This window comes from Euleptes europaea, chromosome 15 (genome assembly GCF_029931775.1).
Source record: "Euleptes europaea isolate rEulEur1 chromosome 15, rEulEur1.hap1, whole genome shotgun sequence".
In the NCBI taxonomy this organism is placed as follows: Eukaryota; Metazoa; Chordata; class Lepidosauria; order Squamata; family Sphaerodactylidae; genus Euleptes; species Euleptes europaea.
In genome coordinates, this window is record NC_079326.1 from 4,557,623 (window position 1) to 4,585,275 (window position 27,653).

Genomic DNA, 27,653 nt, shown 5'->3' on the forward strand with positions numbered 1-27,653 from the left:
AGGTGGTTTGCCGTTGCCTTCCCCAGTCATCATCCCTTTACCCCCAGCAAGCTGGGTACTCATTTTACCAAGCCCGGAAGAATGCGAGGCTGAGTCAACCTTGAGCCGGCTACCTGAAACCAACTTCCACTGGGATCGAACTCAGATCGTGAGCAGAGCTTTGACTGCAGTACTGCAGCTTACTGCTCTGCGCGACAGAGCTCCTTTTATAACCCAGGTTACTCCAATCTTACTGGAAAGAGTGCAGTGCAGGTACATACTCACTGGATAGGAAGGTGTGCATTTTCAAATATCCCACCCACATCAGTGCCACTTCCCTGCTGTCCACCCCACTCCAGGTCCCCATTTTCCCTATTAGTGCTACAGTACTGTAACACTAGTGGCACAGTGGGGGAAATACAGGGGAAATGGTGGCTGATGGAAGGAAGTATACAGAAAACTCCTGTGTGAAAGTTCCATGGGAAAGTGCATGCCTCTACATTTGCAGCACCAATGAATGCCCAACAAAGGAGCCCTACCGTGTGGGTACAGCCAAAGACTGAGAAAATTTCAGCTGGGAGAAGGCAATTGTAGGGAAGAAATGGCCAGTAGGGGGCATTTAATCTTGTATCTGTAGATTTCCCTCCAGTGAGGCTCATGACTGGATGAAGACTTGATCTCTGTGTGTGTGGGGGACGACGACAATTTGGGGGATATTTTCAGGTAAGAACTGAGAAGAGTCAAGCACTCCCACTGCCACCTGATTCCATCCTGCAAATACCTCTCTCCCATGCACTTTTAGGGAAATGTTGTCCGTGTGTGTGTGTGTAGGGCATGTAGCTCTCCCCCCTCCCAATTCCAATATCTGGAGTAAGAAGCACTTTCTCAACAATGTGTAAACATACACAAAGACCAATGACATCTTCAATCACTGATTTCTTTCTAATTAGTGTATCTGGCCGTGCATGAAGACGTCCAGAATAGGAAATTCACAGCATTTAGCAGAGGGCCTGTATTGTTGCAGGAGGACTGCGGGAGCGAAGGATCCCTTTCCCGTGGCTATACTTATCCCATCTCTGCTCCTTTGAAATGTAATGAAGCCTTCCTGCCCTGCCCATTTCCTTACTGCAGTGTTTCATGCAAGCATCTCCAGCTGTCTAGATACAATGGAAAAGACAAAGCTGGTCTTTGGATGAGATCTTAAGGGACTTCTTGCTCATGTAAAGATATGAGTGAGGTGTCCAACTAAAGTACCCACACACACACACACACAGCCTTTCAAAGTTTCCTGGCAGCTAGCTGCAGAAGCCTGGCATCATTTATCGAAAACCTGTTTTCTTGCATCTTCCATGGCCCATTATGTTTGCTACATTTCAAGTGGGTTTCTGTAAATATTTCAATTTCAACAAGCTTATCAACTTCAGCATATACAATTATGCACTATAAGAAGATGTATGCATTTCTTTAGTTTGCACAATATATGCAGATACAAAATGTGAGAATACTAGCCACAGAAACAGGTATTCTTGGACCCATAAGAAGCTTGAGAGTGGTCAAATGGAAGGGGGTGGGGAGAAGAGGCTAGAAAGAAATAAGGCTTATGGTCAGCCACGAACCAATAATTTCAAAGACTCTTCTCTGGTGAGACTCTTACCCTCCTCAAATACTATTTTTGCCTATTCTCTTCCTGTACTTAGTTCACTCATTGCTACTGTTCAATGGCTTATTTAACTGCAACAGAATAGCCTCCAGGGATCTTGGAAAAGACCTGTGACAAGAAGAAGAAGAAGAGTTGGTTTTTATATGCCGACTTTCTCTACCACTTAAAGCAGAATCAAACCGGCTTACAATCGCCTTCCCTTCCCCTCCCCACAACAGACACCCTGTGAGGTGGGGGAGGCTGAGAGAGAATGACTTGCCCAAGGTCACCCAGCTGGCTTCGTGTGTAGGAGTGGGGAAACAAATCTAGTTCACCAGATTAGCCTCCACCACTCTTGTGGAGGAGTGGGGAATCAAACTCGGTTCTCCAGATCAGACTCCACCGCTCCAAACCACCGTTCTTAACCACTACACCATGCTGGCTCTCTACTTACTCAACTGACTACCTACTCAAAGTGAGCCATTAACAATGAAAGAGGAGCCTCTGGGAGACATTATTAAAAGGTTATTTAAGATTAAAAGATTATCTTAGCCAGGACCGCTTCCCTGAATGGCAAGGCTCATTGAGAAGGCATTTCTACAACAAGGGCTGTAGGAACTCAAATTCTACTCAAGAGGCCCTGTTAATTCTCTGCTGCAGAAACCCAAGGTACATGCACCCGAAGTTCTGATTTAGTATATTTTAACTAAAGGCTGAGTCTTTACTATAGGCGCATCCAAAAACAAACACCATGGAGCACCTTTTATTAAGGGCCAACCAAAATAACACAACAGTGTGTGCAAGCTTTCAAGTTCTCCAGAACTTGAGCTTCATCATCCCCAAAGAGAAAAGCCAGCAGCCACACCCCAAAATCAGCCTGTGGGGGGGGGGGGAACCCATCAAGCTGAGAATTGCCACCTCCTACAGAACAACAATAAATTCCATCTCAAAATTCAGATCCCCATTGGACAAGACCACATGCGCTCTTCCACTGTGCTACGGCAGCCTGCCACTGCAGATTTGCTCTTTCAAAGGGCAGTCATCACCAAAAGAATACTGCAAGTAGAATAGTTTTGCTTCTCTGAGATCTACATGGAGCTCAAAAAGCTTTCCAGGAAGGATGCAAATTATCTCTTATTATTTCCCAGGAACAAGATCCCCAAATGCTTATATGAGCACAGTACATTACAAGGGACAGACAAGTTAGTCATTGCTTCACTCAAAGGAACAGGCCTTCTAGATCCAAAGTCATCCAAAGGCAAATTAAATAGCTCTGACTCTGGCTAGAAATATACCAAAGTTACCTTCTTAGCATCACAGTAGCGGAGTGCAAAGGAGTGGAACTGTGGGAAGAAGGACGGTCGGACAGCTGCCATCTGAGTATACAGCTCTGCAGGGCGTGACATGGCAGGGGTTCCCGACAACAAGATGACTCGCTTGGCTGCCTGAGGTGGAGTAAATGTTGTGGGCTGTTAATGATGTGGCCACTATCCCAAGGAAAGATGAGACAACAGCATAGCACAGTGAGGAAGGTAATAATACCAGATGATAATACCAGAAAACCAGAACACGGGATCATCTGCTGAAGCTGGAGGGTGAGATTCAAATCAGATAAAAGGAAGTGTTTCTTCACACAACGCATAGTTAAATTGTGGAACTCCCTGCCCCAGGATGTGGTGATGGCTGCCAACTTGGAAGGCTTTAAGAGGGGAGTGGTCATGTTCATGGAGGATAGGGCTATCCATGGCTACTAGTCAAAATGAATACTAGCCATTATGCATACCTAGCAGAGGTTCCCAAATTGTGCTCAAAGGAGCACTTGGTGCTCCGCAAAACATATCCTAGTGCTCCATGAAGAGATTGGAAAGAAAAATACTGTCATTCGGTTTAGTATACAAGTGCTAGGTGAAAATTAGTGCTCCGTGACGAAGTTCTCTCCTGAAAAGTGTTCCATGACTCAATAAGTCCCAGGTTCTGGGAGTCTCCTGTGATGCAAAGGCAGGCAATGGTAAACCACCTCTGAATGTCTCCCACCTAAAAAACCCCACCTGGGGTTGCCATAAGTCAGATGTGATTTGATGGCAGGGGGAAAACGCTGGGGGAAAGCAAAGAAATTACCTGTTCTTCAACACAAAGCAGCCACAGATGCCTTTAAGGTCTAAGTAATTTTTACAGTTAAGTTTCTCTCTCAAAAGAAAAGAAGTGGCATGGCCTTACTTTATGACACTTCAAAAGCAGCCCAGTTTCCCTAAAGACTGGAAGCAGTTCCTTCCATACTAGGAAAAATAGCACAATGAGATTTAATGCCAACTAACCTATAATACGAGAACCCTGGAAATAGCACAGGGGCATCCCGATGCCACTTCCACGATTCTTGCATCATAGGTTTGTCACACTTGGCCCCACAATATCTAGTATTTAATAACAGAGAAGGAACAACATTTTCCAGGAAGGACACCACAGTGGAGAAACCAGAACATTTCTCTGAATAATTACTTTTTGAAAAATCAGGGAATTCAGATTTTAGCCTAATGCTTTACACATGGGCTTACTTAAAGGTTTCATACATCACAGTCCTAAAGTAATTTCTTAGTGATTTATATTGGAAAACAGAACTAGATAATTTAAAAGACCACTATCATAAGAAGTCATAAATAATATCAAATATTAGAATAGAGTTTTTAATATTATGATGCATACATTTTTTTCAGAATACAATATGCAGTCCTGCTCTTCAGCAGAATTTCAGAACAAATATAAAACTTACAGGGTCTTTATTAATATGTTATTGATTACGGTATATATCCATCCACAACATCAAGGATTTTCATATACGAGATACCAGAAAAATCAGATTTATGAAACAGTCTGTTAAATACTCATGGAAGAATAAGTATTGGTCTCTGGAGAAATCAACTTAATTCTTGTTTACTGACATGACAGCAAATAAAAAGCAGATCTTAATTCTTCAGAGCTGTTTTGCTAGGAAAAATTACTTTGAAACTGATTCTGTGACCTGGGAATTCATTTATATCCAAATGTTTAAAATTTCCATCTCTCAGACATTTAGGAATAATTGTGAATTATGTATTTGCTTTTTCCTCATCTATATCAGGGGTGTCAAACTCATTTGTGAGGAGGGCCAGATATAACATAAAAGTCTCTTGGTTGGGCCAAATAAATAAATAAATAAATACAATGTAACACCAGGTACTGGAGATACTCGCCAGCCTGGATCCAGATGGGGAGGGCTGCCTTGGCTGGTGAGCCTGCAGTCCTCCCCCAGTCCAGAAAGACAGGGAGAAAGAGAGAGGGAGAAAGAGAGGCACAGTGAAGCAGATAAGAGAGAAAGGGAGAGAGAAAGAGGGAAAGAGAGGAAGAGGAAAAAACGGATAAAGAAAGAGAAAGAAAGCAGGAGAGAGGGAGAAAAAGACAAAGAGGTACAGGAAGGGTAAGTGGTTGGGCTCGCAGGGTGTTGTGGCTCCACTGTGCCCAGAAAAGGACGGGGGTTGCTAGGTAAGCAAGTGAGGCCTGAGCAGCCTTGATGCACCCAGAATGCGATGGGGGAGGTGGGTGGGCGCACACATAAGCCTGCTTGGGCCTCGCTGCGCCCGGAAAGGGGGGAGGAGGTGGGGGGTTGGCGAGTGAGGCCAGAGCGACCCTGCCCCGAACAAGACAGGGGAGGTTCACTGGCTGGGCGAGCGGGGCTGCCGCGGCCCCAAGAAACCCATAAAGGGAGGGGGAATGGGGACTGGCTGCCTCGGCTCATGGGCCAGAGAAAAGCCCACCAGGGCCGAATCCAGCCCGCAGGTTTGAGCTTGACTGCAGTTAGCATTATGTAAAACTCATTTCAGGTGAAATCTAGCTTAAGGTGACCAAAAACTAAAATCACTTTATCTTGTCAGGGGGAGGTTGGTGCCTTCATCCCCTGCTGAACAGTTCCCCAGAAGGACTGGGCCAGCAACTGCTGAACCAGATGGACCAGGGACCTTCTCAGGAGCGCTTCTCAAGGGCAGGTAAGACGTATCCTCAGTGGCTGAACACTGCCACAACCACATACCAGGAAAAAAGAATATAAGAGGAAGAATAAGAAATGTAAAATCATTTACAGCAAAAGATAAGCTTGAACTTCCCATATTAACATTTTAAAGGGAATTTTCTTAAAAGCTGCAAATAAATCACAAGGAGTATGCAGCCTTCCCAAACGATCAAACTAAATATACCTCAACTACATTCTCGTGCGCTATTCTCTAGGCAAAACTCAACCCAGCATGAAATAAGAATACTAGAAACCCACTTAAGGGTTTTGAGGCCACAGCTGCTGCACAGAAGATCCTGGTTTCTATTCTCTTTTGGTTGCTTTGCTTTTAAAATGTGGGGGGCAGACAATTATAATCTTGGAAAGTCCTGGCACAAGGGGAAGAGAGGAGAAGACTTACTACTGTTCCTTTTGGATGTTTTGGATACAGGAGGAGCCATTGTTTGTTGGCACTCCCTCTGGGTTCTCCTGGTTTTCGAGCCTATCGCTACAGCATCATATGCCCCAACAAACCTTTTCAGTTCTCCCATATCTTCCTGTCACTCATGCCCATACATCAGGCATTTTGAACACACAGCATGTAAAATCCAAGCCTCCCCCCTTTTGAAAACCTTGGGATACACACCTTCAGGAGAGGCAATGTGGCTTGGCATCGAGCAGTTTTGACATTCTTCAGAAAATGGGACTCATCCTGAAACAGAAATGAGCAGAGAGTGAAAGTCTATAGCCACAGTCAAGATAAACCAAAAAGCAATTAAACAGTCCTGATGTTTCGAGGGCACTATACTAAAAAAGGTTTGCAAGCAGAGGGACAGGACAAGACATGAGAAGGAAAAATGGGAGGAGCCTAAAGAGGCCAGGGTGGATCTGCAACTGGTTGACAGATCGCACCCAAAGAGTGCTAATTAATGGTTCCTCGTCCACTTGGATTGTCTCATCATAGGGTTTTCAAGGTAAAGGTTGGTCAGAAGTGGTTTACCAGTGCCTTCTTCTGCGCAGTACTAACCAGGGTTAGCAGTAGTGGCACTGCTGTCGTCTACGAAAGATCCTCCGCCAGTGTCACCTTCCACTACTGCTGCTGCCCAGTAGCTAACCTTCAGGGATTCCTCTGCCCCCATCCCCATTGGAACTGCCTGTTCTCTTCTGCGGATGTGGCCATTGATCCATTAAGGGGGTGGATGCATCTTCATCTGGTGTCTCAGCTCTAACCATTCTGTCTTGAGTGACTCTGCTAGTTTCGTCTCTTGATAGAGTCTAGACCCCTTACGGTATTGCTGTCAGCTTCCCTGACACACACAAACCCCCTCACCACGTTAAGGTGTGCAGGAAAAGAGGAAGACCCAACAAGAGATGGATTGACTCAATAAAGGAAGCCACAGCCTTCAATTTGCAAGATCTGAGCAAGGCTGTCAAAGATAGGACATTCTGGAGGACTTTCATTCATAGGGTTGCCATGAGTCGGAAGCGACTTGACGGCACTTAACACACACACACACACACACACACTTGGAGAGGAGTAGTGGAGTTCCTCAGGTATCTGTGCTGGGCCCTGTGCTGTTCAACATCTTTATAAATGATTTGGATGAAGGAATAGAGGGGATGCTTATTAAATTTGCAGATGATGCTAAATTGGGAGGGGTGGCGAATATGGTAGAAGACAAAGCAAAGATACAGGATGATCTTGACAGGCTGGAGAATTGGGCTAGAACTAATAAAATGCACTTCAATAAAGACAAATGTAAAGTTCTGCATTTAGGTAGGAAAAATCAAATGCATAATTATAGGATGGGGGAGACTTGTCTGAGCAGTAGTGTGTGTGAAAAGGATCTTGGGAGTCTTAGTAGACCAAACACTGAACATGAGTCAGCAGTGTGATGCGGTAGCTAAACAGGCAAATGCGGTCTTGGGCTGCATCAACAGAAGTATAGTGTCCAGATCACGTAAAGTGATGGTATCGCTTTACTCTGCTCTGGTTAGACCTCACCTAGACTACTGTGTTCAGTTTTGGGCACAATTTAAGAAAGATGTAGACAAGCTGGAACGTGTCCAGAGGAGGGCAACAAAGATGGTGAGGGGTCTGGAAACCAAGTCCTATGAGGAAAGGTCACTGGCAGACTATAATAATATAGAAAGCTTGTAGAATTTTCCTATTTAAAGTTCATAAGCACAGTCTTATTTAGAGGCTTGTCTTTCATTTAAAAGTGCACCAGCCTAAACATTTTCTTGCCAAGGACTTGTACTACTGTACTCCTGTGCCAAAGTCACAGTCTGCAACTCTCTCTCCTGGAATGTTGCCACTCTCAGAAGTGCTTTTTCCTCTGAACTTTTCACTCTATCATAAATGCTTTTCGCTCATGACCTTATCTAGGTACACTAGCAAAACATTTTGCTGACTGTGAATTAATGATGTAATGTAATAATACAATGTGATTTTATATTGAGTTTTAAGTCTTATAAGGTAAGGTATTGACCATGTTCTTTAGAAGAAAAAAATGCTAGAAAAATCAAACATTATAGAAACATAACAAAGACACAAACTGACTGTTTAGTGCACGTGGCTATGGCCAGCAAATGACCTGAAAAGGACATCCTTATATGGATAAATGCAGCATAACTGCTGTCCAGGTAACATACAGTTCAGGTGCAGTTTTGCACAAACTTTCTCAAGATCAGAAGGACACTGATTTTGAAGATATAAAAGGAGGAGCTTCCTAACCAAGAGTTAGAGAATTCCTAATGAGCCTAAATGGATCTCTCCATCCCTTGCATGGGATGTAAGCTTTCAGACTTTGTGTCAGGAGCAGGCCATGAGGATGGTATGCGGTAGTGCGATTGTGCTGCTTCCAGGTGCTGTTGTGCTATTCTGTCCAAGGCCAGCCTATGCCCCGTGTTCAGTCTTCATAGATTTCCATACTGTGGGAATCACCAAGTACTCCTTCCTGCCTCTGGGAGGGGGGTTGCCTGGGTTACCAGTTATCTCCTTTTGCTTTTCCATATATGCCATGTACCTTGCCTTTGCCCCTCACTGTGAGGTACTGTCATATCTTTCTTTCGGTTTCGCCCGTACAAGCGGCTAAGGTCTGGCACGAAGGCTCTTGACATGCGGGATGTTCTCACTCCCAGTGATTCCCTCCCCCCCGTGTCCTTGACTGTTAACAAGCAACGGCTAACGAGCAAGTCCAAGTCTATGTTTTGATGTTTGCTTCCCCGCTCTGCACTAGAAGCTGTTATCGATTCCTTTCCCAAAGCACTGAACTGGGCACCTGCTTTGTAGACATGTTTATAACTTTGAACTGTTCTCTAAGTAATCACTTGCAGCTTTGCCTCTGTGAGGGCCTGGCTGAACCTGTTGCTTCTTCAATAAAGTTTACCTGCTTCTGACCTGACCGTCTGAGCGAGTGGCTTTTTGAGAATAGCCCAGAGTGGCTGGAGAGCCTCACATTAAGCTGCAAGTCCTTTGCTTCAGCCTCTGCTCCTATTCAACGTTTGCATAGCTATGGCAGGGGATGGAGATGACAAGAAGGACGAGGACTAGACTGTGCCAGTAGGCCCCGATCCTGACTCCAAGGGGGAGAAGCCGGCGGATAAAACACCCAGCGGGGCCGGCTCTGGATCTGGCTTGGGCGCAAAGTCAAAGACGATCCGGGCGAGCGCCTGGTTGGAGTCCCCTCGACACTGGGCAGTGTCGGGGGTGGACACACAGGCTCGGAGACCCGGATTCTCGGGTATTGGGCTCCAGGAGGACCCGGCCCGAAAAGAAGCGGTGTGGCAGCACCAGATGGAAGAGGAACGTCAGCAGTGGCGTTCGGAGCGGCAGGAGATGGCTGACCGGATGGACGCCATGCAGGCCGAAATGCTTGACATGGCCCGCGAGTTGGATGACTTGGGGCAGAACCCGCCACAGCCTGCGGCGCCCGTAGGGGTCGGACAGCCCCCTGCTCCGCCAGATCGTCCCGTTCCACCGGCGCGGCGGGACTTGAAGATCACCTTTGATGGGTCGAGTGATCTATTGTCGTATTTTTTGATCCAAGTCGATGTTTTTATGCGGGAGCAAGCTGGGACTTTCGCTTCGGCTGAAAGCTGCGTACAGTATGTCGCCTCGTTGCTACAAGGAGAGGCGGCAGCTTGGATGGTACAGCAATATGAATTGCGCACCCATGTGCTGCGAAGTCTCGATGACTTCATGATAGCCCTCCGGAACCGGTTCGAGGATCCGCACCGGGGTGAGCGAGCCAAGACCGCTTTGCTGCAGCTGCGCCAAGGGACTAAATCAGTGGTGCAGTACGCCAGCGAATTTCAGCTGCTCTCGAGTAAGATCCTGGATTGGAGTGAAGCCACTCGGGTACAGTATTTTCATGAAGGACTTAATCCCGACCTGCAACATTGGGCTTTTATGCAAGGAAACCCTCCGGACGTGGAGGGCTGGGTCCGGCACGCAGCTGACATTAAAAGCTGAAGGCAGTTGTTGTACCTGTCCAAGCAGAGGACAGGGCGAGAGGCTAAACCCCGTGGAGACAGGCCTGGCGCCCCAAAGGACTCTCGCTTCCCCCGGGGGGGGGCAGTCGGTAGCGGAACACCATAAACGTTTCGAGAGCGGGGCCTGTCTCGTTTGCTGTGGTATGGGACACTTTGCCTCTCAGTGCCCCGCAGAGGCCGGCTCTACCTCCGTAAGACCGAGCATTTCGGTTTCAAAGGGGAACCTGTCTCGTTTGCAGTACCATGGGTCACTTTGCTGCCACATGTCTGTCACGATCGGGGCTGTCGAGCCCCACTCTCCAACCAGAGGGGACTCCTCGCGGAAGGGGATGCGCTCGAGGAAGGGGTACCGCAGCCGAGCAGAGCATCGCTCCAAGACGAAAAGCATCCCCAGCTCTGCACGTCGGAGAAATGACAACTGACCTTTCGCCAGCGGACCCGTCGGGGTCCAGGATTACAGTTACTACTCCTGGGGAGGGCAGCTCCGCTTCTTCAGAGGAGGGTGACCACTGGAACTCCCCAGCTCTTAACTTGGAGTCTCCCCTCGAACAGCCAAAAAACGGACTGGGTCTTCGGTAGAAGGAGCGATACCGCAGACTTCCACAGGTGTTCCTGTGAAACCCGAGGCTCCTGTCATGGTGAGTGAAGTAGAAGAGACTGTATATGTAGATGTAATATTACGGCATTATAGAAAAGGTCCTCAATTACAAGTTAAGGCCCTAACAGACTCTGGGTGTGCCCGCTCGTTAATTAATGAAACCACCTTTAAGGCGCTCCAGGTGAAATCAGTTCCTTTGCCGGCACCTGTTCAATTTGCTCAAATGGATGGCAGTGATTTCAGGGGGGGCAGTCAACCATCGCACGGATGGAGTGGCGATGGGAATTGGCCACCACTGGGAACAAATCAACTTTACAATTGTGCCCAATGTTCAATATGCTGTGGCGTTAGGAGCAAATTGGCTCAAAGGTCACAGTCCCACAATAGACTGGGAAGCTGGGACTTTAACGGTCAAGAGCCCGCTGTGTGAGTTGCACCGATATGAAGTAGCCGTTAAAACCGTACTCAAACCAACTCCTGATCTGGCCTCAGATCAGTCCGACCCAAGTGCCGCCCGAATATCAGGACTGTACAGACGTGTTGAATGTGCAGGAGTGTGATGTGTGACCCCCCCACCACCGCCGGACTGTACTATTGAAGTGGTGGAGGATGGAAAACTGCCAAAAAGTAAAATTTATCAAATGAGTCCTACGGAACCGACGGTGCTCTGCGAATTCTTAGACAAGAACTTGGCTCGCGGTTTCATCTGACCCTCCACCGCGCCCTGTTCGGCACCGGCTTTCTTCGTGCGTAAGAAAACAGGAGATTTGTGTTTGTGTATTGACTTTCGAAAACTCAATGCTGTTACTCAAACGAATGCTTATCCCATCCCCCTCATTTCTGATCTCTTGGGACAATTGAAGGAGGGACACATTTTCACCAAATTGGACTTAGTCAAGGCTTATTACAGAGTCAGAATCCAGGAGGGAGTTGAATTTCTGACAGCCTTTTCTAGTTGCTTTGTGATGTTCGAGTTTATGGTCATGCCTTTTGGCTTGAAAGGGGCCCCAGAGGTCTTCATGCAATTAATTAATGAGATACTCCATGATCTACTATTCAAAGGAGTTGTGGTTTATTTAGATGATATTCTCATTTACTCTAAAACCATGGATGAGCATGTTGCCTTGGTTCGAAAGGTGTTGCAACGTCCCAGAGACAATCAACTGTATGCTAAAGTGTTTAAATGCGAGTTCCATAAAAAGCAATTGACTTTCCTAGGATATATTATCTCTCACCAGGGACTAACTATGGATCCTGAAAAGGTGCAAGCAGTGCTCAGTTGGGAACCACCCTCTACTCGTAAATAGGTCCAAAGATTTCTCGGGTTCGCAAATTTTTACAGGGCGTTCCTCCCACATTTCGCTCAGATTGCGCTACCCATCACGAACCTCCTTAAGACTAAGGGAAAGGGGAATACAGCCACCTTACCCAACGCCCCGGTGGAGTGGACCCCCCAGTGTCAAGCCGCCTTCGATAGTCTTAAACAGCTTTTTACATCCGAACCTGCTTTGCAGCACCCAGACTGCAATCAACCATTCACAGTGCATGTAGACGCTTCCGACATAGCGATGGGGGTGCTTTCCTGCAGCAGGGGGAGGATGGGCACCTGCATCCGTGTGCTTATTTTTCTAAAATGTTTACTCAATCCGAACTCAATTGGGCCGTTTGGGAAAAGGAAGCCGCTGCAGTAAAGCATGCCCTGACAGTGTGGAGGCAATTTTTAGAAGGTTCCAATGTGCCCTTTTAAGTATGGTCTGATCACAAAAACCTGGAGGCCCTAACGGGGGCTCGCAAACTGTCCGCGAAGCACATACGCTGGGTGGACTTCTTTGCCCAGTTTCAATTTGTCCTAAAATATGTACCAGGGAAGCAAAACCTTCTGGCTGACGCTTTATCCAGACTTCCCCAATATCCCACCAAGGTAGATTGGCCCACAGAGTCGCTTTTCACCCCTGCCCAATGAGGTCTGTTGCCCACTTTGGCCGTACAAACCCATTCTCGGACCCTATCCCTCCCGCCGCTGCTTTCGATGGAGGGGGAAGCCCCACGCCCGGCTGAGCCAGCAGCACCGCCCGCCTCGATTCCTCCTCCCCCTGAGCTACTGACAGCCACCGTTCCCGAGGTGCGGGAGCCCGAGCACCCCGTTCAGTCGCTCCCTGCACCTGTGTCGGCTCCGTCCCCGGTCAAGGTGCCCGCCGACTCCTCTCCGGAGGGGGTGGAAGGGCTGTCTGATTCCTTTAAGGAGACTCTCCTTCGCAGTTGTCAAGCGGAACTGTCCTCACAGACCCTTCCAGCTACTCTAATTAAACACGGGGGGTTTTGGTACAAAGATTCTAAATTGTATGTTCCGAAAGTGTTGCAGGGGGAGGGTTTGGGTTTGGTTCATGGCGCCAAGACCAACGGACATTTCGGATTCCTCAAGACATTGCATTTGCTACGGAGACAATTTTGGTGGGCTGGCATGCGGTCAGATGTGGACTCCTTCATCCGCAGCTGCCCCATATGTGCAGCAACCAAACAATCTCAGGGCAAGCCGCCCGGACTTTTACAACCGTTAGAGACTCCCTCAAAACCATGGGAAGTAATTGCAATGGATATCATGACGGACCTACCCACTAGTGGGGGAATGACAGTTCTTTGGGTGATTACTGATTTGTTTTCGAAACAGGTGCATCTTGTACCCTGTGCAGGTATCCCTTCTGCCCTGAAATTGGCCCGCCTCTTTGTGTCACATGTCTTCCGTCTCCATTCCTTTCCGCGCAAAATAATCATGGACAGGGGTTCAAATTTCGTGGCCAAATTTTGGAAGGCTTTTCTCAGATTGGTGGGAGTGGAACAAGGACTGTCTAGTGCCTTCCATCCCCAAACGGATGGTCAAACTGAATGGGTGAATGCGGTGTTGGAATGCTATTTACGTTGTTACATTAATTACCTTAAGGTGATTGGGTAGACCTATTGCCTTTTGCTGAATATGCTTATAATAATGTGGTTCACCAATCCACAGGGTTCAGCCCTTTCCAGGTTGTCCATGGTAAAGAGTTTGGCCCCGCTGGTCATGTTGATGTTTCTGGGGAAGAGGGGGGAGCTGATGTGGATAGATGGGTACGTTCAATTCAAACTACCTGGCCATGGCTGGTTAAAAATCTAGAGCGAGCCAAACGATGTTACAAGGCTCAGGCTGACAAACATTGCTCCAGTATGGAATGCAAAGTGGGGGACCTCGTCTATCTGTCCACCAAGAACCTACGATCCACCCGCCCGTGTGATAAACTCAGTGCCAAGTATGTGGGTCCGTTCCCCATTTCCCGGATTATTAATCCAGTGGCTGTGGAACTCTCCTTACCCAAATCCCTCTGGAGAATCCATCCTGTGTTCCATGTCAGTCTTTTAAAACCGTATGTTCCTTCCCAAAAATGGCATCCTGAACCACAACCCGAAGTGCCTGAAATGGTGGGGGAGGGAGGAGCATTTTAAAGTAGCTAAAATACTGGATTCTCGCATTCGCTACGGTACCCTTCAGTACCTGGTCCGCTGGAAACATTTTAATCCTGCCCAGGATGAATGGGTGCGCGCCTGTGATGTCTCTGCCCCCCGCTTAGTACAAGAATTCCATGCAGCCTACCCTCACAAACCCAAGGTGGGAAGGGGGGGGTCTTTGGGGGGGCAGAATGTCAGGAGAAGGCCATGAGGATGGTATGCGGTAGTGCAAGTGTGCTGATTCCAGGTTCTGTTGTGCTATTCTGTCCAAGGCCAGTCTGTGCCCCGTGTTTAGTCTTCATAGATTCCCATACTGTGGGAATCGCCAAGTACTCCTTCCTGCCTCTGGGAGGGGGGTTGCCTGGGTTACCAGTTATCTCCTTTTGCTTTTCCATATATGCCATGTACCTTGCCTTTGCCCCTCACTAGTGTCCTTTTGAATATGGCTTCTGAAACCTGTCGATTCTAACCAATAAAACTGCTTTCGTGGATTTGCTGTCTGCTGGAATCTGTTTATGGGTTTGCCACAGGGCTAGAGCTTACACTTTGATCCTTGCGTGGATTGAGGCTCTTAGAGCTTTCCAGTCCTCATGGAGGAGCTTAGATTTTTCCAAGTCTTTGCGTAGATATGGAGGTTCTGAGAACTCCCTATAGATCTCTCCATCCTTTGTATGGAGGCACTGAAAACTCCTTAGTGCTTGCAAGTACTAAGAAGTTTTCACTAAGATCTATTCAGCCCTTATAGACATTGAAGTTCTTAAAAACTTCTCTAAGACTAAGGTCTTACACAGAACTCTTTCATCTTTACATGGCTTTAAGCTTTGCATAGCGTTATAGTTCTGGCAAAGCTAGAGATGGCATGCACATATACACAGATCTCTCTGATCTTAGCATAGATCAGAGGCTTCTCAAACAAATGGAATAACATAGACTCAGTCCTCTCATAGGCTGGGAACACTCAGAGATTTCTCTATAGTTTCATAAACCTGGTCCTGGCATAGACTGAAAATATGCTCTATAGACTTCAGTTCTTCCATGAACTCATAGAATAATCAGAGATTTCTCTAGCCATTGCATACACCAAAGATATTTAAAGACTAAAATAACACAGAGAAGACCTAAAAGGTCTAGTCATCCTTAACATGGATTGGGAACTTTTCAGATCTCTCTAGACCTGCTGTACTGGGGAGGTTCACAAATGACATGACTGGGTAACGTATATTTATTTTATGATATTCTAGATACTTTGAATTAAGATGCTTTTAACTAAATCAGATCTTATTCATTGCACTAACCATTTTTACAAGATTTCTGTAACTGTTATATTTTCTGAATGAAATATTATTATTGTTTTAAGGTTTGAAACTCTCATAGAGGTGTAGTTTGTTTAAGATTGCTTGCATATAGAACATGTTTAAGACTCATAATGTCTGAACTTTGCAACATTTTTAAGACTTTGTAACCATCTACATGCATACATACTATAATATATATACTGTACATACATTTACACATTTTTCATATTTTTGAAGCATTTCAATAAAAAGCTTACTCCGGTAAGAAAGCAGTTGAGTCCTGCTTATCAGGTGTCTAACTGAATAAGATAACATACTTCTTCTCAGGAAGGGGTCGATTCTAAGAGCATAGGCATTGAAACGCACTGACCCGCTTCAGAAGGAGCTGGGTATGTTTAGCCTGAAGAGGAGAAGACTGAGAGGGGATATGATAACCATGTTCAAGTACTTGAGGGGCTGTCATATAGAGGATGGTGCAGAGTTGTTTTCTGTTGCCCAAGAGGGTCAGACCAGAACCAATGGGTTGAAATTAAATCAAAAGAGTTTCCGTCTAGACATTAGGAAGAATTTTCTAACAGTTAGAGAGGTTCCTCAGTGGAACAAGCTTCCTCGGGAAGTGGTAAGCTCTCCTTCCCTGGAGGTTAAGAAGAGGTTAGATGGCCATCTGTCAGCAATGCTGATTCTGTGACCTTAGGTAGATGATGAGAGGGAGGGCATCTTGGCCATCTTCTGGTCACTGGGGGTGTGGGGGGGAGGTAGTTGTGAATTTCCTGCATTGTGCAGGGGGTTGGACTTGATGACCCTGGTGGTCCCTTCCAACTCTATGATTCTATTCTAGGCATAATACAATTCTGGATGCAAAACTGGCAGAATGCTGAACAGGGTTGCCCAACTGCAATGCCACGGGATTCTGGGGCATTATGAAAAAGAAAAGCACAACCTTAAGTTGTGACCCATGAACAATCTGAGCCAAAGAAAGGAACAAAGACAAAGAATGGCCACAATTTAAATTCTTTTGCTCTCATCTGTTCTTCCTTTAAATGCAGATCTAATTGTGAATCCCATGCAGCGCTAGCACCCCCAAATGAAGGGATTAATGAAAACCACCAGAAAGGAGAAAATACAATTAGGAACCCACTGGTTTGCTGTTAAAGGCTCACCAGGTAGATAATAACCTACCATTCGAGAATTCCCCTCCTGGAATGAGATACATTTCCATTCCTGTTTCAAGACTGAGTTTCACGACACAGGGGAAATTGGCACCCTCCCAGGGAATGTACTCATCTGGTTGCATTTGGGCAAGTAAGCAGCCATGCATAGAGAGGATAATATACCCCCTTCAGCTCTGAGATCCTGGTTTCTCAATCTTGGTTAGCAATAAGGTTATGCTAATAACAGCCATGAGCAGAAGGAGGATGGAAGAGAGAGGAGGGGAAGGAAAACACCCCATGGGAGTTATTTGATCTGAAGCACAGGATCTGAATACTGTAATATATCCAGCACATGAATGAGAAACCTGACAATCCAAGACTGGTGAAAGATGCAAGATTCAGATGAGAGCATCAGTGTTAGCAGCAGTGACAGGGATGGAGGTAATTGCTAACTCTGCACAAAGACTATAATCAATACATTAGACCACCCAAATGCATGTTCTCCTTGCACAACCTGACCTTGCTCCCCCTCCACCAATGCCACATGATTAACCTTAATGGGCTCTAGCAGGAGGAGGAGATGGAAGGAGAGGAGAAGGAAGAAGAGTTGGTTTTTCTCTACCATTTAAGTTAGAATCAAACCAGCTTACAATCACCTTCCCTTCTCCTCCCCACAACAGACAACCTGTGATGTAGGTGGGGCTGAGAAAGTATGACTAGCCCAAGGTAAACCAGATGGCTTCATGTGTAGGAGTGGGGAAACAAATTCAGTTCACCAAATTAGCCTCCACCGCTCACGTGGAAGAGTGGGGAATCAAACCCGGTTCTCCATATCAGAGTCCACTGCTCCAAATCACTGCTCTTAACCACTACACCATGCTGGATCTCTGATCACCTTGTAGACAGCCAAAAACTGATCACCGTGTGTGTGTGTGTGTGTGTGTGTGTGTGTGTGTGTGTGTGTGTGTGTGTGTGTGTGTTAAGTGCCGTCAAGTCGCTTCCAACTCATGGCGACCCTATGAATCAATGTCCTCCAAAATGTCCTATCTTTGACAGCCTTGCTCAGGTCTTGTAAATTGAGGGCTGTGGCTTCTTTATTGAGTCAATCCATCTCTTGTTGGGTCTTCCTCTTTTCCTGCTGCCCTCAACTTTTTTTAGCATGACTGTCTTTTCTAGTAACTCTTGCCTTCTCATAATGTGACCAAAATACAATAGCCTCAGTTTAGTCATTTTAGCTTCTAGGGTCAGTTCAGGCTCTATAACCCACTGATCTGTTTTTTTGGCAGTCCACGGTATCCGTAACACTCTCCTCCAATACCACATTTCAAAGGAGCCTACTTTCTTCCTGTCAGCTTTCTTCATTGTCCAGCTTTCACACCCATACATAGTAATAGGGAATATGATGGCATGAATTAACCTAATCTTGGTGGCCAGTGACACCTCCTTACACTTCAGAATCTTTTCTAGCTCTTTCATGGCTGCCCTTCCCAGTCTCAATCTCCTTCTGATTTCTTGGCTGCACTCCTTAAGGGATCAATGGCCACATCCGCAGAAGAGAACAGGCAGTTCCAAAGCTGATGGGGGCAGAGGAATCCTCGAAGGTTAGCTACTGGGCAGCAGCAGTAGTGGAAGGTGACACTGGTGGAGGATCTTTCGTAGACCACGGCCGGGCCACTACAGCTAAGTGGCAGGGCCACTACAGCTAAGCTAACCAGGGGGTTAGCACTGCGCAGAAGAAGACACTGGTAAACCACTTCTGACCAACCTTTACCTTGAAAACCCTATGATGAGATCACCTTATAGACAACCAAAAATGGAAATGGATTACTGTCCAACACTCACCTCTGACAGAATATTGCCACAAATGAAATGGATTCAGTCAGGGACTCTTCCTCCTCTTGCAGAGTAAGAGCCAGCACCACTGATACCTGCATTTTTGGTCAGAGCTCTAGGAGGGTGCTCGCCTGGAGCTACCTTTCTCATTGTTCTGGTGCCAGGTTAAGTCTCTACCATTAGCCTGAGCTGTTGGTAGTTCATTTCCCCTACACCTCAGCAATTTTTTGAGATTTAAATTGTTGCTGTTTTTCTAAAGCAGGGGTGGGGAACCTTTTTTCCGCCAAGGGCCATTTGGATATTTATTGCATTATTCACTGGCCATACAAAATTAACAACTTAAAAATTAGCCAACCAAGCCCCAAGCAGACAGCTGCCCCAGATGACCCCCCTTGCGCGGGCAGGCAGGCATCCAACCGTGGCACACCCGCCCACCTGGTGGCACAGGATGGTCTGTTGCACCAGCTGGGCATAGCCATTCAGCCACACGCCGGAGTTGCTCCTGCTCCACATGGTCGGGGCCGTATTCTACAGCCGGCTCCTGCTACCTCTGCCTGCAGGGGTGAAATGAGGACACACTGGCTAAGAACTCCCCCCCACCGGGTATTCTGGCCCTGCCCCCTTTAACCCCTCCATTGTTGCCACTTCGGCCCCCAGCCCTCTTGTAGTACAGAGGGAATACGTTTCTCCACAGCTCGGGTAGGAAAGAGTTAACACAGTTTCTTGGGCGGTCCTAGCAACTTCATAGGTAAACACTCTTCTGCAAGGGGGGAAAAAGGTTCCTTTTCTCAGCAAAACAAACTTACATCTGCCTTGAATAAAGGCTATTCCTGACCGCAGGAGGGGGTGGATCGCCAGTCTTAGAGCCTTCTGAGCTAGAGATCTGCCAGGACCCACGAAGGGCCAGACCAAATTATTTCGCGGGCCTTAAACGGCCCCCGGGCCTGACGTTCCCCACCCCTGTTCTAAAGCTTCAAAACCAACCTTGAATACCCATCCAGTAGAAAGGAGGCATTTTTCAAAAAAACAGGAGCCCACCACTTTGATTCAGGAGACATTATCTTAAGACAGGTGCTTTGAGTATCTATGGACATGGCTCTATCCAGCACACTCAGCTGGGCAGAAAACGTTTGCCTGTGACAGCGAATGCATCTTTCAGTTAGCGAATTTCAGCTGAAATCAGAAAGACTGATCTCCAAATAGATGTTCAGAGTGGAAGAAGTGTGAGCTTGATGACTACACATGTCCAAGAAAGCCTTAAACAAAAGATTACAAATAATAAAATAATTGAATAGAAAATAATAAAAGTAGATTTTGGTGCATTAAAAAAATACAGCCTCAATTAATCATATCAACTAAAAATCTCTTGTCAAATAACGGTAACCAAAGGTGAACAACAGCATGCTGTCCCTAAACACTTTAGCAAGTTATTACTACAGGCTACTTCTACTTCGCCACTTCGCTCTGCCTCGCCTCCTGAACTGTAGTGGGGTTTGGGGGGGCTTCTGCACAACATTGTCATGCAGACACTGGCATTTTAGGTTTTCCCCTGCCTACATGCTTTTCCTCAAACCTGCTTAGGTATTATCTTCTCAAAAAGATGCTACTCAAAGTAGCTCTGGTCACCACGTGGATGAAAAGGTGGACCACCCCTCCCACATTGGCACCATTTTTAAAAAAAAGCCAACCAAAAGCCTTCTAGTGGTTTGTTGGGAGAAGAGAATTGGGGGGTGCAAAGAGAAAGGAAGGCAAAACCAAAGAATCCCCCCTTCTGCAACAGCAATCATTGCACAATGAGAAATCCGCCCCATGCGCAAGCTGCAGCAATCAAGCAAACATGGACTTTCACTAAAAACAATCAAGCCCCTAGTCCTAATTTTTCTGAGACAGGTTTGAAAAACTGATGATAGAAACATGCCAAAATATCTCACAATCCAAAGAACAAATAAGGTGGCATTTATTAATGCTTCTAAGTCTCAAGTCTCCTGTCATAGTCCTGAGGAGGGAACACCAGAGCTTTTCTATATTTCTAAAAGTTTCCCAAAAATTGACTGCTGCCCTTAACACCATTTGCTTGCTAATGTTTACTGCAATTGCTAAATAGCATATATTGAAATGCCACTGAATACTAAAAGTCAAACAGATGCCACTACTGAAAAAATGGCAGCACAATAAGACCCTTGGCATAGCATGCATACAATTCACTCAAGTTTTATGTACAAGGTATTCAAAGGAACAGCCTTCCATTTCATAACAGTGTACAATATGTGCCCCCCTCCAATGCTGAAGAGATTTCCCATCTCTGACTTTGACTGACATATCAGGATCTGAAGCACTTCCTCCCCCATTAGGATGCCCTACTTACAACAATCACAACTTGCAGGGTGGTTTTGAGCTGCCTTTCCATTTTGCTGAGAAGGTCAAAACTGACAACATTTATCAGTCTTGCCAACAGATGGTCTTTGCTCGTTGCTATGACACTGATGCTATCAGGACTCAAGGAAGGAAGCCACCTGCGGAAAGCCTAAAACATCAAGAGAAAAGGAGATGTGAACAGAAAATATCCTTTTCGCATCTCAACAGCCAGAAGCCTACAGCTGCTTTTTAAAAAAAAAACAGCTGTGTCAATTTACACAGCCCATTTTTAATGCCATAAAGCGCTGTATTATTTTTATCTTATTCAGCCCCATGACACAGCTGAACAAAGCCATGGTTGCTCCTATGTTATATCTGGGAACAGAGGTTTCCAGGGCACCTGCTCCAGCTCTTTGTTTATGTAGACAGACTTTTATACCTCCTTTGTATTTAAAGATACTCTAAGCAGATTAAAAACAATATTTAAAAAAACTGCAAAAAAAGCATGAGTATAAACAAGAAATACAATCATTACATTGAATAACCAATAAAGCATTCAGATCACCGAACAGCATAAGCTCGTGCCAGTCTATAACACACCTCAGATGGCAACCCTAAATAGGGCTCCAGTTCAGGGTTTATCACTGGAAAACAAGATCTCAGTATCTGGTCCCATGCCATTGATCACATTGGCCTTGTCCTCACTGTCACATTTCAGACTGTACGTGAAGATTCACATGGTGAAATGCGCCTTAAAATCGAAGGAATTATCATTTATGAAGAGCTGGCATGCCAAGGAAAAGGGCTCTAGCTTCACTTTCTTTTAGACATACTAGCTTTCTGTGCGGAGAGATCTTTCTCATTCTGTGAACCTTCACCTGCAGTCTCAAGTAGTCCAAAAGGAAAACAGGTTGATCACCCATGGAAGAACTAGGATAAGCATCCCAATAGGAGCCTCCATGTAAGACTGTTACTTAAAATGTTAGAATAGAGAGTTAGGGGCTGCCCTGGTGGAAAACATGCTCTGGGAGATTGACAGGGGTAGCACAACCCTGTTAATTCTCCTGGACCTCTCAGCGGCTTCTGACACCATCAATCATGGTATCCCCATGGGGGACAAGATGGAACTTTGTGGGACCCCTGAGGACAAAGGCCGTGGGCATGAGCAGAAGTCCCCCTGCCCCACCTTCTGAAAACCACCCTCCAGGTAGGACTAGAACCACTGTAAAACAGTGCTTCCCTGTCCCTGTCTGGAAATGTAGTCCAGAAGGATACCATGATTGATGGTATCAACAGCCGCTGAGAGATTCAGGACAATCAACAGAGTCTCACTCCCTCTGTCCATCTCCCAGCACAGGCCATCCACCAAGGCAACCAGGCCTTGTTTCAGTTCCATAATTAAGCCTAAAACCAGGCTGGAAAGGATGCAAACAATCCACTTCATCCAGGAATGCTGGAAGTAGTACAGCCTTCACCCATTCAATCATCTTGCTCAAGAATAGAACATTTGAGACTGGTCTATAGTTACTGAAAGCTCCTGGGTCCAGGGTAGGGTTCTTTACTACAGGCAGTGGTTCATCCCGTTTCAAGGCTAGGGGTGACCACCCACTCTCTTGAGGCATTAAAAAGCCCCTCTGGCAGACTGAAGTAGCCAGGAAGGGCAAGGGTGGTAGGCTTCAAGCCTCCAAGGATCCTGCCCCCATCCTCAGCCTGAATAAACTGAAAAGTATCCCAAACAGCTGGACAGGTCTCGCCCCCCGCCCCCGGCACTACCTGATCATGTCACTGCTGATATAAATTCCAAGTCAGTATGGATGCAAGAGTCTGTATTTGCAAAGTGCTGAGCAAAATGGTCACAGCCGGCCACTGAGCAGTCCATTTCCTCCTAGAGGCCAGATCATAGCAGGCCTTTGACTACCTGGAACAACTCCGCTGGCCTACCATGTTCAGATGCACAGAGAAGTGTTGTTTCTTTGTCACCATGAACAGCACTAAATACACTATAAAATGAGCTTTAGCCTGTATCTTCTCAGATTCATCCTGAGTCTTTCTCCACTATTGTTCTACCCATCTCCCTTGTCTTTTCATCACCAAACAGAAACAGAGGACTAAAAAGAACGTCAGGAAATACAATCATTACCTCTGCCCAGGTAAATCGCACCGAAGAAGGGGCTATCACCAGCAGTGGCCACTCCTTTCGATAATATGCAGCAATACAGATTGCCTGGATAGTCTTCCCTAAACCCATGTCATCAGCAAGGAGCAAGCGGCCTTCTCGGGAAATGGCAAAACTGAAGATCGCAAAACACAGAGAGACAGGAAACTGATGGGTCACTGATTTCATTTCCACAATGAAAGCAATTCTTCTCAAGCCTCAAGGTTAGGTGTGATACACACACACCCCACCCCCAAACAGTCGCCTGTTCACATTGTATGAAAAGGAGTTTTGGTTATCTGTTCCAGACACTCTAATCTTATATTTGACCTCTGAACAAGGCAAAAAGAAACAGTGCTGAAATATATCTCAGCCTAGGAAGGCCAGCGCTCACGGGTAGTGCAAATCTGCTTTTTTCAAGAATTCCTTGAAAGACGATCCCAATTACTACTGCAGTTTCTGATTAGCCTCCTATAAACTCAGATTCAGTTATGTCTACACAGGGAAAGTAGAACCAAGTAGTAAAGGCTGGTAATTAAGGCCTGGTACATTTCAAGAATCTGTATGCACACTGGACTGTACAAAACCTGAATACAGTACAGGGCTGCACTTCTTGGGAATTTTGAACTTTTAAAAAGTGAAAGCTAAGATTCTAGTAATAGCAGAGAGAAATTATTTACAATTCACCATTTTGTTTTTCACCTGGCACAGCATATATCCCCTACCCAGAACATCTCCTATATGAGCCCGACAGCACAAGATACAAATTTCCTTTTTTACAATCAACCGTGAGAGGAAGGGCTCAATAAACATGTTCAAAGTGCCAATACGTTATACAAAAGGATAAGTTTTTCAGGAGCTTGTGAATACCTCATGACTTACTTCACACCTTCTCTCTGAAATGGCATCAGGCTTGACACAACTTTCGGATCCACGCCTGAAAGATCTGCTTCAGGGATGTCTGCAGTCTTTGGAAAGGATTTCTCAAACTGAGCAGCAAAGGTCTGTATTAAGGGCTTGGGCAGTGGCTCTACCTCCACACCTGGAAGGCTTTTTACCAGTTCAACTGAACACATGCAAGAAGATTCAATGTATCAGTAAAGGTGCAGCAATTAACATTTGAATTAGCACAAAAACAATGCTGTTAATTATCTGGATTCCTAGACCATGCTTTAAGGCTTATTATAAAGATAAGTTGGGTTATCCTCCCTCAATGAGTTTTCAAAAATAATGCCAACTGAAGCCACTCAGCAAAGTGCACACATACACATATATGCATGCGTATAGAACATGCCAACAACAACAAAGAGTCCTTTCTATACTTTTGGGAAATGCTCAGTTTTGGCAGCTGATGAATTTGCAAGGTGAGGAAGCTCTGTAAGCACAGTGTAGCCATTAAAAATGGTTTCTCTATGGCTTTGACCCACTGATGACATCATCAAGAGGAAGTTCTCATCTAGTCTCAGAAAGCACAATAGCTCATAGGAAATAAGGGGCACGTCAACTATCAGTCAAATTTATTATAGCGATTGCCAGCAAAAGAATACAAATATACATTATAAATACAAAATAAATGATTAATAAAAACTCAGATAAAACATTCTCAAAAATATGGCCAAAAGTTTAATAACTTAGGATTTAAAATTATTGACTATACCCACCTTTTCCAATTTTTGAGCTACAGAACAGAATTTAGCTACCTGTAGCAATCTATTAAGATCTTCCCACATGAGATATTTCAATTTCTCCATCTCTGAGATAAAATCTATTGTATTTATGAGTGGGAAAATCAATTTCTGGTGCATTTCCTCATAAAAGATATGTCTAAAGAAAACATGACCTACATTCTCTGTTTCAGGTAGGTACAGATTTATTGTATATAGCCAAAGGCCATTACAATCAAGTAGACACAATCAAATCAGATTCAACAAGAAAACAGTTAAAAATAAAGTACAAAAATAAATTTAAATCAAATACAAATGTTGGCCAGTTTAACTGCAATTTCTCCATCTCTGAGCTAAAATCTATTGTATTAATGAGTGAGAAAATCAATTTCTGGTGCATTTCCTCATAAAAGATACATCTAAATAAAACATGACCTACTTCTCTATTTTTCCTGATTTACAAGGGCATCCTCACTCCGATTTTGCCAGCTTCCTAAATTTTCCATCTATAATCGCCGACGGCAATGCTGAGCCTCTCATAGAATCATAGAGTTGGAAGGGCCATCAAGTCCAACCCCCTGCACAATGCAGGAAATTCACAACTACCTCCCCCCCCCCCACACCCCCAGTGACCAGAAGATGGCCAAGATGCCCTCCCTCTCATCATTGGCCTAAGGTCATAGAATCAGCATTGCTGACAGATGGCCATCTAACCTCTTCTTAAAAACCTCCAGGGAAGGAGAGCTTACCACCTCCCAAGGAAGCCTGTTCTACTGAGGAACCGCTCTGTTAGAAAATTCTTCCTAATGTCTAGACGGAAACTCTTTTGATTTAATTTCAACCTGTTGGTTCTGGTCCGACCTTCTTGAGCAACAGAAAACAACTCGGCACCCTCCTCTATATGACAGCCCTTCAAGTACTTGAACATGGTTATCAAATCCTCTCTCAGTCTTCTCCTCTTCAGCCTAAACATACCCAGCTCCTTCAACCTTTCCTCATGGGACTTGGTCTCCAGACCCCTCACCATCTTTGTTGCCCTTCTCTGGACATGTTCCAGCTTGTCTACATCTTTCTTAAATTGTGGTGCCCAAAACTAAACACAGTACTCTAGTTGAGGTCTAACCAGAGCAGAGTAAAGTGATACCATCACTTCGCGTGATCTGGACACTATACTTCTGTTGATGCAGCCCAAGACTGCATTTGCCTTTTTAGTTACAGCATCACACTGCTGACTCATGTTCAGCGTTTGGTCTACTAAGACCCCAAGAATGGATGGTCCTCCAGTTTGATACCCGGGCCCGTTCCATACGGTCGCTTAATGAATTCATGCGAGCGTTAAGAAGACGCTTCGAGGATCCGTTCCAGGGAGAGAAGGCCAAGGCGGCCCTCCTCCAACTACGGCAAGGATCCTCCTCAGTCCGCGAGTTTGCAGACGAGTTCCAAAGACTCGCTAATAAAATAGTTGATTGGACTGAAGCGACCCGAGTGCACTACTTCAGGGCAGCATTGCATCCCGAAATTCTAAACTGGGCATATATGCAGCGAGACCCACCCACCTTGGAAGAATGGATTTTACTGGTGGAAGAGGTGGAAAGCTGCCACCAGTTTATTTCTCTTGCCCGACGGCAGGCCAGGGAGGGGGGAAGCCAGAAAACCCCTCTCCAACCAGCCGCTCCTCAGGCCCCACGGAGGCCGGCTCTACCTCCACCGGACCAAGCATTGCGGTTTCAACGGGGAGCCTGCCTCATTTGCGGTGCCATGTGCCACGTCGCAGCAGCCTGCCCGTCACGTCAGGGACCGCCATATCCAGCCGGCGGGGACTCCTCGCGGGAGGGGACGCGCTCGAGAGGCACCGCGGTCGAGCAAAGCGTCGCTCCAAGACGAAAAGCACCCCCAGCTCTGCTTGCTGGAGAGGTGACGACGGACCCTTCGCCAGCGGACCCATCGGGGTCCAGGATTACAATTACTACCCCTGGAGAGATCAGCTCCGCTTCCTCTGAGGAGGGTGACCACTGGAACTCCCCTGCCCTTTCTCTGGAGTCTACCCTCGAACCGCCAAAAAAAGGACTGTGTCTGCGGTAGAGGGGGCAATACCGCAGACCCCTGCAGGAGTTCCTGCAAAGCCCGGGACAAGACCCAAAGCCCCCTTCATGGTGAGTGAAGTGGAAGAGACTGTGTATGTAAATGTCATATTGCAACATTATAGAAAGGGTCCTCAGTTACAAGTGAAAGCCTTAACAGACTCTGGGTGTGCCTGCTTGTTAATAAATGAAACCACCTTTAAGGCGCTCCAGGTGAAGTCAGTCCCTCTGCCTGCTCCGGTCCAGTTGGACGGCAGTGACTTCAAGGGGGGCCCGGTAGATCGTCGCACTGACAGGGTGGCAATGGGAATTGGCCACCACTGGGAACAAATCAACCTTACTATTGTGCCTAATGTTAGATATGCAGTGGTGTTTTGAGCAAATTGGCTCAAAGGACATAGTCCCGCCATAGACTGGGACGCTGGGACTTTAACGTTCAATAGCCCGTTGTGTGAATTACACCGACATGACGTGGCCGTTAAAACCATAGTCATGCCAACCCCTGCTCTAGCCTCGGACCCCTCCAGTCAAACCCACTGGCCACTCGACTATCAGGACTTTGCGAGTGTATTCAATGTGCAGGAGTGTGATACTTTACCTCCCCACCGCTGGACTGATTGTGCTATTGAGGTGGTGGGGGATGAAAAACTGCCAAAAAGTAAGATTTACCCAATGAGCCCTGCAGAATGAACGGTGCTCCGCGAGTTTTTGGACAAAAACTTAGCGCGCGGTTTCATCCGACCGTCCACCGCACCCTGTTCGGCACCAGCCTTTTTCGTACGGAAAAAGACGGGAGATTTATGTTTGTGTATTGACTTACGGAAACTCAATGCTGTTACTCAAACAAATGCCTATCCCATCCCCCTCATTTCTGATCTCTTGGGACAATTGAAAGGACACATTTTCACTAA

At 46.1% G+C, this 27,653-nt stretch overlaps 1 protein-coding gene across 1 annotated transcript in view; it reads right to left on the minus strand.

The window, feature by feature from the left end:
* The window catches only part of SMARCAL1 (SWI/SNF related, matrix associated, actin dependent regulator of chromatin, subfamily a like 1), a 64,862-nt gene that overhangs the window by 19,601 nt on the left and 17,608 nt on the right, over positions 1 to 27,653 (minus strand). Inside the window, exons 6-10 of the mRNA XM_056861518.1 lie at positions 23,880 to 24,063; positions 22,983 to 23,133; positions 20,853 to 21,011; positions 6,283 to 6,348; positions 2,923 to 3,063 (exon numbers count right to left, since the gene is read on the minus strand). Coding sequence (XP_056717496.1) covers positions 2,923 to 3,063; positions 6,283 to 6,348; positions 20,853 to 21,011; positions 22,983 to 23,133; positions 23,880 to 24,063 — 701 coding nt within the window. The remainder of the gene's footprint in view (positions 1 to 2,922; positions 3,064 to 6,282; positions 6,349 to 20,852; positions 21,012 to 22,982; positions 23,134 to 23,879; positions 24,064 to 27,653) is intronic.